This window comes from Taurulus bubalis (genome assembly GCF_910589615.1).
Source record: "Taurulus bubalis genome assembly, chromosome: 15".
In the NCBI taxonomy this organism is placed as follows: Eukaryota; Metazoa; Chordata; class Actinopteri; order Perciformes; family Cottidae; genus Taurulus; species Taurulus bubalis.
The window spans coordinates 18833531-18848453 of NC_136603.1; the positions used below are offsets into that span (position 1 = coordinate 18833531).

The 14923-nt window shown below is 46.1% G+C and overlaps 1 protein-coding gene across 1 annotated transcript in view; it reads right to left on the reverse strand.

The window, feature by feature from the left end:
* Positions 1 to 381: 381 nt before the first annotated feature.
* cavin2a (caveolae associated protein 2a) overlaps positions 382 to 14923 on the reverse strand; it is a gene marked incomplete at its 5' end in the record, with an annotated part of 15607 nt that continues 1065 nt past the window's right edge. Inside the window, one exon of the mRNA XM_079230945.1 lies at positions 382 to 1733. Within this exon, the coding sequence (XP_079087071.1) occupies positions 855 to 1733 (879 nt within the window). The 3' untranslated portion in view covers positions 382 to 854. The remainder of the gene's footprint in view (positions 1734 to 14923) is intronic.

The following is a 14923-nucleotide window of genomic DNA, read 5'->3' on the forward strand; positions in this document are numbered from 1 at the left end:
ATTTCGATGTGCCACATGAAACTCATGCGGTATTCTAGATATGTCTCTATGGAAGTAATCAACAATGTGTCGTGCGCAGGTGAAGGACAGGAGGCAAGACGTCGCCACCCGGAAAATCTGAATTATAGCCACCTGTTGGTTAAGATCTGGGCTTTTTCCAGCATAGGTCCAAAGAATTTAGTAAACGACCTCTAGTTCACTACTAAACACCCCAGGGCCTTTTCAATGAAAAGCCTGAACCTTCCCATTCCAACTCGAGCACAACCTGGCAACACACTGCCTCAACAGGCAGTGGAGTAGTACCACTGTTGGCAAAGATTTACTTCTTTTTTTTTCACACAAAAAGAAAAAAAAAAAACACAAAAGAACGAGTAGGCTATTTGTTAGTGTGGAAGAAAGCTCCAGCGGCAGACAGACACAGCAGTAGGGAGCTAGTTGGCTCAGCGCCCTGGAGATGGGCCGCTATTGAGGACATGGGCACAAGTTGATGGGAGTTATGGTCCAATGGTGCAACAGTGCTTTCTTTACAGGGTTTAGGAAGCACTTGCGCTGGATTCTGATACGCTGTGAGGTCTAGCTGTGAGCCCAGTTGCTTCTACACTGTGTGTGTCATGGTCTGAGGACTGAGCTGGTGATAATCAAAGGTAGGGCTGCAGGAATGGTCAAAGGATTGGCTGCCTTAGGAAGCTGGGAGTACGTTTCTAGAGTATATGGGGGTTCATGGCAAGAACGCGATGGCCGTTTACAATGGAGGGATAATTTGTGCCTGCTGGGTGTTCTTGAATGCAGAAATTTAGGGCAAGAAAAGAAAGAATGGGGAAACTAGAATTGCTGCTCGCTAAGATTAAATCATATTAAGACACTTGCTCTACAGTAATTGTTGATGTGGGAATCTGGGCGTCTGCTGCGGTCTCAACGGGGATTTTGTGTTTCTTCTCTTCAGCCTCCTCCTCATCTTCCTCTTCCTCGCCAACATCTTCATCGAGCTCTGGAACTGCCAGGCCAGCGAAACGATCGCCATTTATCTCGCACTCAATGCTTGGTGCCTCTCTATTGATTGCCAGCTCGGCCTTCATGCTCTCAGGTGTGGAGGGACTCCGCATATCCTGGATCTTCTCCACAACTCCCTCCTGGATATGCACCTCTGCCAAGGGAATCTCTCCATCGAAGCTTTCCAGAGCAGGAATCTCCACGTGGTCTTCTTCACCGGGAAAGCCCTTGTCTTCTGTGGGGGCCTCCCCGTCCCGGACCTTCTTGACGTTGAAGGTCATGGGAGATACCTTGAAAGAGGAGGACTTGGCAGTCGGGCTCTTGGGTTGGTTAGGGGTGAGGCTCTTGCGGATTTTCTCCCGCTTCTCTGGTGGCACGATCTTGTTGGTGACCTGGTTCACCTTCTTCTCGATGCTCTGGCGCGAGAAGGCCTTCTTGAGGCTATCAACCTTCTTCAGGCTGTTGCGCTTGAACTTGTCAGCCCTTCTCTCGAATGAGTGGGAAGTGCCCGGACCCATACCGGCCTCGCTCCCACACATCTCGTACTCCTCGTGTATTGCGAGGTCATCGCCGTCGTCGGAGGACAGGCTAATGGTCTGAAGACCCTCCTCGTGAGCACGGCTGCCATCAACAGAGCCGGTTACAGACGGAGCAGGAAGGAGGGACTCTGCGTCGTACTGGCTCGGCTGTGGGGTCTTGAAGGAGTCCTTGACTAACACACTGGAGGGGATCTCATTGTCCTCCTATTGGGAAACAGAAGGACAGAAACGGGACGGTTATTTGGATCAGTTATGAATAAGCGTCATTGCTTTAACCAGGAATTTTACAATTGCCTTGATTTTTTTAATTAGTTATGATCTGGATTAGACTTCAGGCAACAAGTTCTAACTTTTAAGTCTTTCAAACACATATCCCCATAAACATGTTTGTGTGCATCTCTGGCCATGGTTTGGCGAATGCAAATGGCTGGCTGCTTTTAATACAACCGCATGGGTCGTCAACATGGTGCCGGCGAGCGTCTGGTCGCCCGCAGGGAGTAAATGAGTCGCCCGCAGGGCACGTTCTATAAAAAGCATTAGTCACTGTTATAGTTCGGTTTGGAGGGGGAGGTTTGCTCACCGAGAGTTAAACAATGTCCAACTCTGGGTAGAACGCTGTGCTTTGTCACTGTCACTTTTTACCCATAGTCTCACCACAAAGACCAACCGTCACGCGCTACATGTAGCCTATGGGTGCAACAATGTAAATAATATCAGAATAATGATTGTGAGGCATCATTATCAGTAATCAGCAAACACTCCTTATTAAATGCATATTATTCATTATTTAAAGCTACATCGAGCACATGTAAATTATCCTGGAAGATTATATTCAAACAAGTTGCCCTCCATATTACCCTCCACCCATCAAGTAGCTCTCAATCTCAAACAGGTCGGTGACCTCTTATCTAGAGGGAGGAGGGAGGGAGGGCCCGCCTTTCCTCCTGAGGAAATCCGCCTCTGCATGCCTCCCCGATCTTCTCCTCAAGACATCTGAGGAATTCCACCTGTTTCTCTGCAGGAGCCAATCTTTTTTCTTTATGTCTCTCTCTGACTTTATAACCACCCCCCCCATACATGAACACGCGGAATGCCTATAAACAGAGAGCAGTAAGTCCAATATCCACAGTTTTGCTGCCCATTCATCTGTGCACAATCACCCAATCACACACACACACAGTCACGAGCACACACAGGGATTCATGAGCTGAAGCTCCCCCCCGCGCTGCCCCCCTCTTTTCACACCCAGGAGTGAGTGGAGAGTGAAGGTGCAGCTTCAGTGGTTGACATCCTCCACTACACATTTGAAATGCTCAGAGAGAGAAAAGCTTCTCTCTGACATCATCGGTAAGTAACACCGGTTGGAGTTGACTAAATACAGCACAGTGTGAAGCACATGTTTATGTTGTCAAGTTCAGGTACACAGCATGCCTATATGTAAGGGGTTAGGATAAAGTCCTCTTCTGAAATGGGCTAGGAGTACAGTAGCATCGTGACACAGGTGCCACATTGTGGCTCCCGCTCTGAATTCAAGCTAAACGCAGTCCTCCGGATATGTCAACATCAAGCCCCTGTGTCACCACCGGTACATGTTGGAATGACGCACTTGTTGAACAATAGTTTTTATTGTAGTCCGTGCTTGTCAGAATGAGTCTGCATTTCAAAGAATGCATGGCATTGCAGCTATTAGGACATTATAGCCGTGTTTTAAGTGCGCCGTAGGTTGTCGGAGGAGCGAGCAGTGCATCTTTCCTGGGGTGTCATTAGCACATACTTAAGTACTGGGCCGACCAGATGGTTGAGAGGAGTCTGTTCTTCACTCAACATTCAATGGTGAGCTTTTTGCTTCCAAGGACTGGGGTATTGTCACTGCAATCTGCCTTTACGATTTAGACACGACAACGATATTTGCTCATATCCTATAATATAGGAATTGAGACCGTGACTGTGATGTGTAAATTAAAAAAACTAAAACTATGATGAAAAGTGAAGTACTCCCACAGTTAAAAGATCCAATCGATATTGATATTAAGGTGCCAAACACTGTATTTGCACACGATTTAACAATCACAGGATCTTATCAAGGTGTGCTTCATTCCCAAAAAAACACTTTAAGGACGTTTGCATCTCTTTCTTCAATTTACTGATTGCATCAGCTCCGTCCATGGGAGACCTGGGGCTGTTTCCAACTGCGGTTTTACCCCAGTGTCATCAACAGCAGTTCACAGTGCTCCATGGTGAATGGAAAGCTCTTGAGAGGCACAACCCCCCCTTCCTCATTTGACTACTTTGCAGACACCCGATACCTCTCCTTGATCTCAAGCATGCAGGCAGGATTCACAGTTCAGGTGTGTGCCAAGCATGTTCGGTATCTCCCAGTCAATGCTAATAAATCTGTCAGGGCCACGTTTAATGGGGAAGAGAACAACTTAAAAATGAATATGTGCTTATAAAAACATACAGTACAATGTATAATACAGTAGGAGTGAATACTTAGTTGATGGGATTACAAATATTGGCCCTTATTATTACATTATAATGATCCTAAATATTCCTCTCCATAGGGAACACTTTACTTAAACATCAAGGAACTGCCTTTCTCTCTGTGTGCGTGTTTGTGTGTGAGAATGTGTGTGTGCGAATTGAAAGTGAGTTACTATTTACCGCCACAACAACAACTAAGGGGTACGTCATCGTCCCAAAAAAAACTAAACAAGCAGGTAGTTGTGCTGAACTGCAGATTTGTAACTTGAAATCCCCAAAAAGACAAAAGGTAGCCCCCAGGGGAGCAGCTCCGGTTACCACTGTGTGTTTGGTTAAACTGCAATTCCTCCGTTTCAGTTTTCTCCTCTGTCTCCCTCCTGCCACATCGGATCGAGCAGGATCTGGATGCCCCGTTTTTTGCTGTTGGTCTGACAGTGTGCCACACCCAGAGAGAGGCCGGGTGGATCTCAACGTGTTCATGCAGAATCGAAGCGGGAAAGCCAGGAACTATGCGGGTGACATGCCCTTGCACGAAGTTTGAAATAGCTCAAGGGTTTAAAAAAAAACACCTAATCTGACCGGTCAGGCATTATAAAATGCCAATAGGGCCTCTCTTGACCCTCAGCGCAACATTCCCGGATGATGAACACTAATCTCCCCTAATTGTTTGGTGGCGTTGTAGGTTTCCGAAGACTCAATCAATCGTGCTCCTCTGCTCCAGTCTGGGCACGCCGTAGACCTTCTGATTCGGCTCAAACGTGTTTGATATAATCTCTGATAATCGCTGTGGGTCCTGGACTGTGTGGGAGGCAACGACTGAAACTCAAACGCCCTCCGATGAAAACCGAGCTCTCCCTCCACATACTGTAGCTGTGCTGCAGTATCAATGCAGTTGTATTGGTCGATTTGATCAATACAACCAATGCCTCACTTTTTCATACTGATCACACAGCAAGAGTCTCCACTGTTCATCATCGCCTTATTTTCTCCCCCCACCATCGACTTAATCCGACTCTTATGCCGCATTCACACCAAAAGTCGCTCGACTTAATGTGGTTAATTTGCTTTTTCACAACCATTCGCCGCGGAAAGGGGGCGTGGCTTATCTCTGTGGCTTTACCATTTCCGCCATTCACCATTGAAATAACCTCTAGTTCTGCTTTAAACTTGTTGAGGAAGTCCCACAAACGTCGGAACATCAAACACCCCCCGTGTCTGGGTTCATAATATTATCACACAGCTCCGACTCCTCCAGGACGAATGTCTGAATGAAGCCGCTTCCAGCGCTCCTTCAGCGGACCAGCAGCAGTTTGCTTTTGACTGGGAAAAAAAAGAAAAGCAGTTTCTGTTGTTTGACGCAGAGCGAAGTGAGTGTGTCCTCAGTTTAACCCCCCAACCGTCTTGGCAAGCAAGCTAGAACAAACAAAATCTTCCTAAATATCATTTGACCCAGGTCTGTCGTGTGTGTGTGTGTGTGTGTGTGTGTGTGTGTGTGTGTGTGTGTGTGTGTGTGTGTGTGTGTGTGTGTGTGTGTGTGTGTAGACCTCACATTCTGGCACTTTTCTCTTGGGAACCATGTTAATTAATGCATCCCTGAGGCAAGCACTCATTAGCCACTGAGAATTTGAAGTGTGTGTGTGTGTTTGATTCTTCATGTGCCAGTGTGCATTTGTGCAGCCGCGTAGGACATCGGCCATTGTTGACAAAAAAAAAGGGTTTAAAAAGAGCAAGATGAAAGTGAATCAAACTACATTTCTAGCAAACTAAGTTAATTTAGCGCGACGGACAGTTTACCGTACGATAAAGGGCACCTCTTCACAGATATATTTTCTAACGCCCACGTAATGGCGCTCCAGATCTCATTTAACAGTTGCATGGCGGAACTGCCATCTAATTGCAAGGAGCCCTGCGAGGTGTTACTCAGCCAGAGCTCTATTCCAACAGGGCGGGATCAGGGCGGGGCAGGACGGCGTGGCCACTGATTGCAGGAGCTCAGACAGGCTCACGTTACTCCGTGAGTGACTGTTTACACCATGCGTGTAATGATACCCTCCGCTGTTCGTCTCGCATCTGTTCTCTTGCCTTTGTTTATGTGCGTGCGTGTGACTCAGCCGTGTACTTCGTGTTTGGTGCTAATTAAAAAAACTTGCCGACACCGTCGACGTGAGCGTGTTAGAGGGCCGGTGTTAAAGAAACCTTGGAATGCTTGAAAGCACCACGGCGCTGAACTTCAGCCTCACAGAGCCGCTAATGCTGCGCTCACACCAAAAGCGTTGCGAATGTTACTCGTGCCTGAAAGGGGGCGTGGCTTATCTCCGTAAAAACAGTTACCGTTACCGACATCCACCATGGAAATAACCACCAGTTCTGCTTTATACTTGTTGTCTAAATTTCACATACGTCGGAACATCAAACTCCATCGTGTCTGGGTTCATAATATTATCCGAACAACAGCGTCTGAATGACGGCCGCTACCAGCGCTACTTCAGGCGGACCAGCAGCAGTTTGATTCAGCAGCGACAAGACGGCGAAGATGACACTCAGCGGCACGCAAATCTTTCGCCAGAGTTGGACAATTTCAACTCGCACGAATTCCCGCCGCCCGGCGGAAAATTCACTTTGCGTCTGTGCATCGACTTTGCATGTAATCCACTTGCGCGTCAAATTCGCAACGCTTTTGGTGTGAACGCAGCATTAGCGTGACTGTGGCGTCGTAGTCCTGTGCCTATATCTCAATTTAAGAAATGCATTGATAAAGAAGAGCAACTGGAAGTTGCGACAGACTGTCAGTCGTTAATGTATTTAATTTGTATCGTACAATTGAAGAAAATCTTGTGCTTTTATTCTGTCATCAAAACCACTAAAGAGGAAGTGATTCTGTGGGTAACTGTTGGTGCCTCGACCCAACTCTATTTCAGCATTCAGCATCTGATTGTGGGGGGGAGGACCCGGCATTGTTTCCTCAGTTGTTGTAGCACGTCACCTAGGCGGCAACCTCCGGTTCTGCTGAGTGAAGCCAAAGGCCGAAGTGTCTTAAAACCTGCATTCTCTCTACTGACCAGCAGGGGGCGACTCCTCCAGTTTAATTTAAAAAAGTCAGATGTTATGGTAGTCTGTGAGAAAGTGACTCTTCTCACTTGACTTATTACCTTAAACATTGCAAACATGAGTAATCGCTAGATTCAAGTCTTCTCTAATACACCATGATGTTCATTTAGTAAATTGGCGACGGCCAAATCACCGAACTCCCGGCCTCAAAGCGGCAGTCCACAGACCAACGGTGACTACGTCCACTTCTTATATGATGTCAGCGTGGGGGGAAAAATTGAATATGTAAAAAACTGTCACTGTGTGGAACATATCCTTTGAATACAAAAAGCAAAAATATTTTTTACACTGAAGTGAGCAAGTTGAACAGGTGCGTTTTCCAGCTCCTTCAGACGATAAATGGCGGTTTTCTAAATCCAAACAGGCCGGGTTAGTACAGGTGTGTTGGCACAGTGAGTCAGATGCCTCTGGCTCAGGCGGACCGCACCAATGAGAGGGTAGAGCAACACTACCACACACACACACACACGCACACGCACACACACACGCATGTGTGCACACGTTTGCTCCTGCCAAAAGACAGCAAGCTTAGTTTATAAAAACAGGCAGAACAGAGAGTCAGGGAATATAATGCTTCAGATACTTCTTATTGATTGATGGACTCTTTTTTTTTTACTGCACAAAGCAAACAAAATGCCTCTCAATACCCCCCCTCCCCCCTCTCTCTTGATTTACTCCCTCTATTCTTTTAAATGTGTCTACCCTCCTCATCTGTAACACAACCTACCTTCATTCAAGAAGCCCAAACACAACCTAGTCCCCTCTCTCTCTCACAGTCTCTCTCTCTCACACTCTCACACAGTTAACAATTGCCCTGCAGTGTCAACCTGAAACTCATGTGATTGTGCACATTTTCCTCTGCATATGCTTTGCTCGCATCCTTCCCATTACGGTACAGTGAGTTGTTTTACACTTAACCCCAGCTTGTTGCGTAATGACCCCCCCCCCCCCCCCCCCCCCCCCCCCTCCCACACCGAAATGTGCATCTGTGGACAGAGGAAGGAAGGAGGAAAGGAAGGAAAGGTAATGGAATCATTCTTTTTGTCATGGGAGTGGGTAACAAGATAAACTCCCAACGTGCTGCACACTGTGCATCGGCGTCGACACACTGCTTTGCACTTTTGATTGTACGAACACATTCTATACCGACTGTTGAGCTCCAAGCCCGGCGCCGTACCACCATAACAAGTGTGCTCAACTTGTATAGGATTCCATGAATCATAAATCAGCAACTTCATGCAAATACTGAATCGTGGCTCTTGGTCCAATACCCAGAAATCTTTTGCATAACAAGTATATGCATCACTGAGAAAAATAAGAAGGAAAAAAAAGTACTTGTGTAATCACACAACACAATAACCAATTCAGTAGCGATGTCATGCTGACGTGCCGGCGGAACTAGAGAGGCGCCGATTATTCCTGGTGACATAAGGGATGATGCCGCACGGCTGTTCACTCAGCCCATCATTTACAGGACAGCAGTCCTTGCACTTCGCAGGGTAATTAATGCCTTTCATGTTCTGCGTACGTTATGCTCTCCGGTTCTCAGCATGAAAAAATATATAAAAAAGGTTGAGAACCGCTGCTCTACATCAACTAGAGTAGACCACACCACCAAACCCGCACTCTCCCGCGCGAGATGAATGAGGTAAAACGACCTCCTCGGTGTCAGCGCAACACATTCCTGCATATTGACGGTTCTTGTTGCTCCTGTTTTCACTCGGCTCCCATGATATGCTAATCTCCTTTAGCTCTTTTGCACATTGTTTCAGCACAATCCCCCATTCAGAACCATTGTTTGATAAGGGCTGTGCGGAGATACCCTGAGCAATTTTGATAAGGCTACCACCAATTGTGAAAATGTTAACCCCCCCCGGTATGGAGGTCAAAGGGCGGCGAGAGTCCACAGAGAAGCCCGGAAATCATTGTGTTTTATCTCAACACATTTTGCATGTTCACGTTGTATTTTAAAAAGGTAGAGAAATAAGAACACCGAGATCCAGCGTGGCTATTGTTTTCCCTTTTCCTGCCATGGATGCTGTGGCCTTGGCCAGCGGAATGGATCGTTGACACCGAGGATTGAAACGTCAAGAAGCAGCAGACACGCAGGTGGTCTGCTGAGGTTAGAAAATAAGCGAGGTGACAGGAAGAGTCAAAAGAGGATAGTTGGTTTTGTGTTTTTTTTTCTTCAAATTGTTTCATGGGACCTTGAGCTCCTTTGGCAGAATACCAGCATGAAAACAACCTCCCGGCAGTTTGGTTAACCATTTAGATCCCTCTATTCCTTCAGAATGTCAAGACCGGCATCGACCATGTAACGCTGTGAGAGTTTGAAAAGAGAAAGCTCAAAAGAATTGAGAGTGAAGGAGAGCATGAGAGTACAAGTGAGTTTATCAGGTACATTATATCGGGTGAAATATACCCGACGTTAGTGATAGTGTTACTATTTTTATCGTTAGTGTTCTAGGGTTAATGTCATTACCTAATCAATGCCCGCGGCATCATGAACAACATGCTAAATAAGCACTCTCAGCAGTTCCGAAGCAAAGAAAGTGCATGCAGTGCATCATGGGATACGCTGGGAGGCTAAACTATCTTCAGAGCTGCCACCTTTATTTATCTTTGTATACACAGCTTGGTTTTATCGTCCCCATTAGTTTGCATATTATTTTATAGCATCAGCTTTTAATTCGAGGCAAAAGAAAATGACATAAAAGCCGCCATTATAAAAAATAAAAAAAGTTGAGTAGTCTATCATCAGTCTGTCGTGGGGTGGGGGGATCGCTCAGGCTTTGCAACACCGTCAGCACTTTTCTGTGTCAATGAAGCTGTTACAACTAGTCTTCCACGGCAGGAATCTGCGGTTTGCAAACTTGCCTTTGCCTCACAGACTGAAACAGTTGAGCAGACTTGTCAAACCTGAATGGGACGTCACGCTGAAGAGCAAGCACTTAAGGTAATGCTTCCCAATCCACAAGCATGTCTTTCGCCCGTACTTGCTGAAGTATGATCTCTCACCCAAACTCACTCTTTTCGTGTTATCATTAATTGACAAATGCAGACGGAATTTCTGCTCTTTATTTTATGTTTTCTGTATGAACCCCAAAGGTGGAAAAAAGAATGATGACAAAGATAGAAGCCGTGCAGAAGACGCCCCTCTTTGTTAGGACAGTTTTTCTCTAATCCAACAGAACACTTCAGGAAACATATTGTGCTTAAAATCTCACTCACAACGTCAGACAAAAATAAAGTGCAAAAAATACAATCACCCCGACACCCCTTTCACTATCTTTTACACGACCAAAGTACTCCAGGCTTTGTACATCTGCTCCTCATAGTATCACACAAGGCTCGTACCAAAACACAACAAGCCAGTCTAAGTGAGCCACCATGCACAATACCATTTTCTACTACGACAAAAAAGTCTGCTATGTAAAAGGTCTATTAGAATGTCATTTCCTACTATTCTAGTGGCTAGCTGCGAGCTACTTGTCTAAAAACAACTGCAATACAATCAGTAATTGTTCGTTTACAGGCGCATTCACACAACTCCAAAGCCGCCACCACCACGCGTCACAATTATTGTGTTTAGTACAAGCAAAATTGGAAAACGAGACATTATGGTTAAACATCCCTAGCTAGCTCGGCCCTGTCCTCACAGTGAGGCTGTAGAGTTCACACACCCTGAACCAAAACCCACAATGTAAGCTAATGTTGGCTAACGCTTTGTGGAAGCTAGCTGCCTCCCACCACCTGCGCAAAGCTAACACGTGTCATGATCCTTTACACAACTTGCTACAGAGAGAAACTAACCACATTACTCAGCCCAGGCGCCAAGAATTTTTTTCTGAGGTTTCTGCAAACCACAGATACAAGTGATAGCATATCGGGCGGCGGTTATTGAAAGTTGCGTGGAATGATGACGAGCAAGAAAGTCCACGAAAGGGTCTTGGTGCATGGCATATTCAAGTATTTTGATATATATTTGTGATTTTTTTTTTTTTTTTTTAAAAGGAACATTGAGATTTAATGCATCCTGTAGCGTGTGCAAACATACAATGAGATTTTTTTTCTTCTGGCCACTGTATAACATTGCTGTAACGCAGGCCTACTGGTTATATAATGAGCAAATGAAAAAGACAGTGTCTAGTATATAGTGTTTCTTAATGTAACCGTGGCTCCAGGACAACCATTTCTCTTTTTATTTATTGTTTCTGGGCAGTGGCAATAGCTGTAAAATCACAGTTACTTCAAGTGCAACTCCCCTAATACTTTAACTTCACCATGGGTGAACGCTTGGTAAAATGTGGCCCCAGAATGTTTAAATGCAGTGAAACAGTTCTCACTGCTTTAGTGCTTTAGGCTACAAGCTGGTTCTATATATCACCTGGTAGAGGCGCACAAACACACACACACACACACACACACACACACACACACACACACACACACACACACACACACACACACACCAAATCAGAGCGGTAGCCTCGAGCCAGTGGCCTGCTCCAACCTGTGAGAATGGATATAATTTTATAGCGTAAGATTCTGCACTGAACACACGCAATATGTACACTAACTATAATTACACTCCAATATGACATTACCTTTGAACATATTGTGATGGCTGAATAAGTGTGCTATATTAAAGTTTATATACTTAGAAAAAGTTTAATTCTTAACTACTTCTTTCAGCTTTTCCTTTGCAGCAACGCTTCACTTGTGTCACATTGGATTTGTATGCACAAGATGGGACTCAAAGGGATCCGCCACAGCAGACTTATTTATTCTGCCATTATTAAGCCTTGTTTACCTTCGGAGTTATGAGTGCCGCGTCATTAAGTCAAAAAGGTAAGAGCTTGGGGCGAGGCTGGGAACAGAATTACCAGTTTGTCCTCCATCTCAGGGTATGAGGGGAGTGTGGAAAAACGGCTTTTACTTCCTGCTGCTGAAAGCTGAGATTAAGTCACAACCTTTGGTCAAGTGTCGACGTACACAAGCACTGTGACGATCGGCAGCAAAGCAAACAAAATAAACCTCAAAACCTTTCAACCGTTGCAAACGTCTCCCGCACTGTACGATAAGTCAGGACGTGAAGTTTCACAATTCAATGAATTCATTTCAACTCACAGACGCAGATATGTTGTGTTTAGTTTGGCCGGGTGTTTGCATGCTTCTCTTCCCTTGCAATGTGGAATGAATGTTCTTTGACAGCGTTCGAGGGCTGTTGTCACTCCCCGTCAGCCTGCGATTTGGGGTCCCAAAAGCACAGTCGATCACCACACAGTTCCTCTGGGGAACTCCCTTCTCGCTGCTAAACAGCCAGCAAAAGTCTGAACAGGGCCTACATGTGCGAGGTGGGGGGCGCAATTCTCACGGCGTTCAAAATTCAATTTGCCATTGTGGCCGACTTGTTTGCTGTGATGAAATTCCCCCGTGGAATAAACACAGACGGGGAGATTATGATCTGCTCAGAAATAAATGACTTCTTTCGCAGGAAATGAAAATTCCGAATGTGCCGTCTATTTCACGTAGCCAATGCAATTAAGATAAGTTGCAGGATCCCCGGGGGGTTGATGGCCGTGGGTATAAAAAAAATAAAAATAGTCAGCTATTGAGCCTTTGAACTTAATCCGTGTGACAAACAACAGAATGAGAAAATATCTGCAATGAGCTGCAAAACATTTTACCTTTCAAAACAGTAATCACCCAAACAATTTCTGCTCACTGCAACCTCAGAGAGCTGGGAATTGTGTATGCCCTGTGTGTGTGTGTGTGTGTGTGTGTGTGTGTGTGTGTGTGTGTGTGTGTGTGTGTGTGTGTGTGTGTGGGCCATGCGGGGACAGGAAAAGCACTGGTGCAGAAAAACAAACAAACAAGGGCCAAGCATCGCAATTAAGTCCTCATTAGTCCTTGTTATGTACAGGAACGCAGCGGAGCGGCAGACAGCGTTGCCATTTCTGACTGACCAAAGCCTGGAGCGGGTACAGACCCCTGCTCCCTTCAACAGTCGGCGTTTACCCATAAACCCTCTGTGTTTCCACCTCAGTTGGCACGTACAGGGTGATGAGTGTTCTGGATCATTTTTTTGTCGAGCGGGGGAGGAGGGCCTCTCGACCAAACGCTACAGGGCCGGTGGAGAAAGTTTGGCTCTTTGGACACGCCGCAAAATGTGCGTTATCAAAGAGTGGCGTGCAGCATGTTCTTCCATGTGGTCTCGGGGAATCAGGACAGGTGGCCGGGCCAAAGAAATGGTCACATGCAAGCTGGAGTTTGTACAAAAGATAAAGAAACAGCGGGAGGGAGCAAGGCGAGTGCAAGTGAAAAACAGGCGCACATTCAAACATAAACCAAAAGATATCAGAAAAGGAGCAGCACCAGATGGAGAAAATTCAGAGAAAAAAAATGTAAAAAGAGAGAGAGAGAAAGAGAGAGATTTGAGATTAGGTGAGGCAGAAAGTGACGGGACACATAGTCAACACAAGCTCAGGGAGGGGAAGGAACAAGGGCTGAACAGTTCTTTTATTTCCCGCTCCCCTCGGGCACGCCAAGTCCCATTTATCAGCTCGGTAACTGCATACACCTGACCCGACACATCAGCATAGCATCCAATGGGCGAGTTGCACGCACACACATGCTGTCCACACATCCCTGGCCCTACTACAACCATCTATTAGCCCATGCCCAGCTCTTAGTTTGACTCAAATTTAGAGGAAAGACCCTGCACAAGTCAGTACTTTTAACTTTTTGTACTAATGTTCTTCCGTATACTTTGAAGTACACCCAAACTCTGCTGTAATAATTGAAAATATAACAGATCAAGACACAAACACTGGCTAAACATGCATTGACACGATACAGAGGGAGAAATATTTGCAGCCAGGAGCAACACGGCGTGACAAAAAAATCCAAAAGAGGACGCGTGGAATTCGACAACGCATGGAAAGAGAGTCCTCTCGCCGTCTTTCTGAGCACTGAAAACTGACCGGAGGGATTCGATCGAATCGATCCCGCGCCGCCTCGCCCACTGGGTCCAGCTCGACACAGAGCGAGGTCTTGGCACCTGTTGGCGTTTGCAACAACAGAGCCTCAGTACCTGGGAAACCAGATAACGACGGCGGTTAGGAGCTCTCAGTGGCTCTGGCTGTGTCAACAATGCCCCCCCACCACCACCCTTTTTTTGCTGCCTGGGTACACACCTGCACGCACATGCTCAGACGCACCCACACACACACACGGAAGCATGAAAAACCATGCATTCAAATCATGCACAAAGCATACTCGGAGACCACGTATGCCGTGTATTTGTTTTTCTTCTTTTTTGTGGGGAGGGGGGGGGTCAAATGCGTCAAATACAATATGGAGCTGCTTTCATCCTGCATGGCAACCACGTGGTGATCATGCGCACCAAGAATGCAAGTGTCTCTTACAGTCTGTGTTTAAACTGAAGTTACACCCATTTTTTTTTGGGAGATAAGTGCAGCGATGTGTTGCGTAAGGAAACTTTCCACCTGTAGTTTCCTGGGTGATCCAGGAGGTTTATCACTTTTTTTAGTGCCAGTATAGAGTTTTGCACTCACAGGTGTGTGTGTGTGTGTGTGTGATATGGCAGCTGAAGTGGTCTGTCTAAATTATGACTGGGGGGGCGTAAACAGATCTAGACAAAGTTAGTCTGAGCCCTCCTCCATTATCCTCTACAGCTCCATTCCCAGACACACCCTTCTCTTCTCTCACTCTCCCACACACACACACACACACACACACACACACACACACACACACACACACACACACACACACAC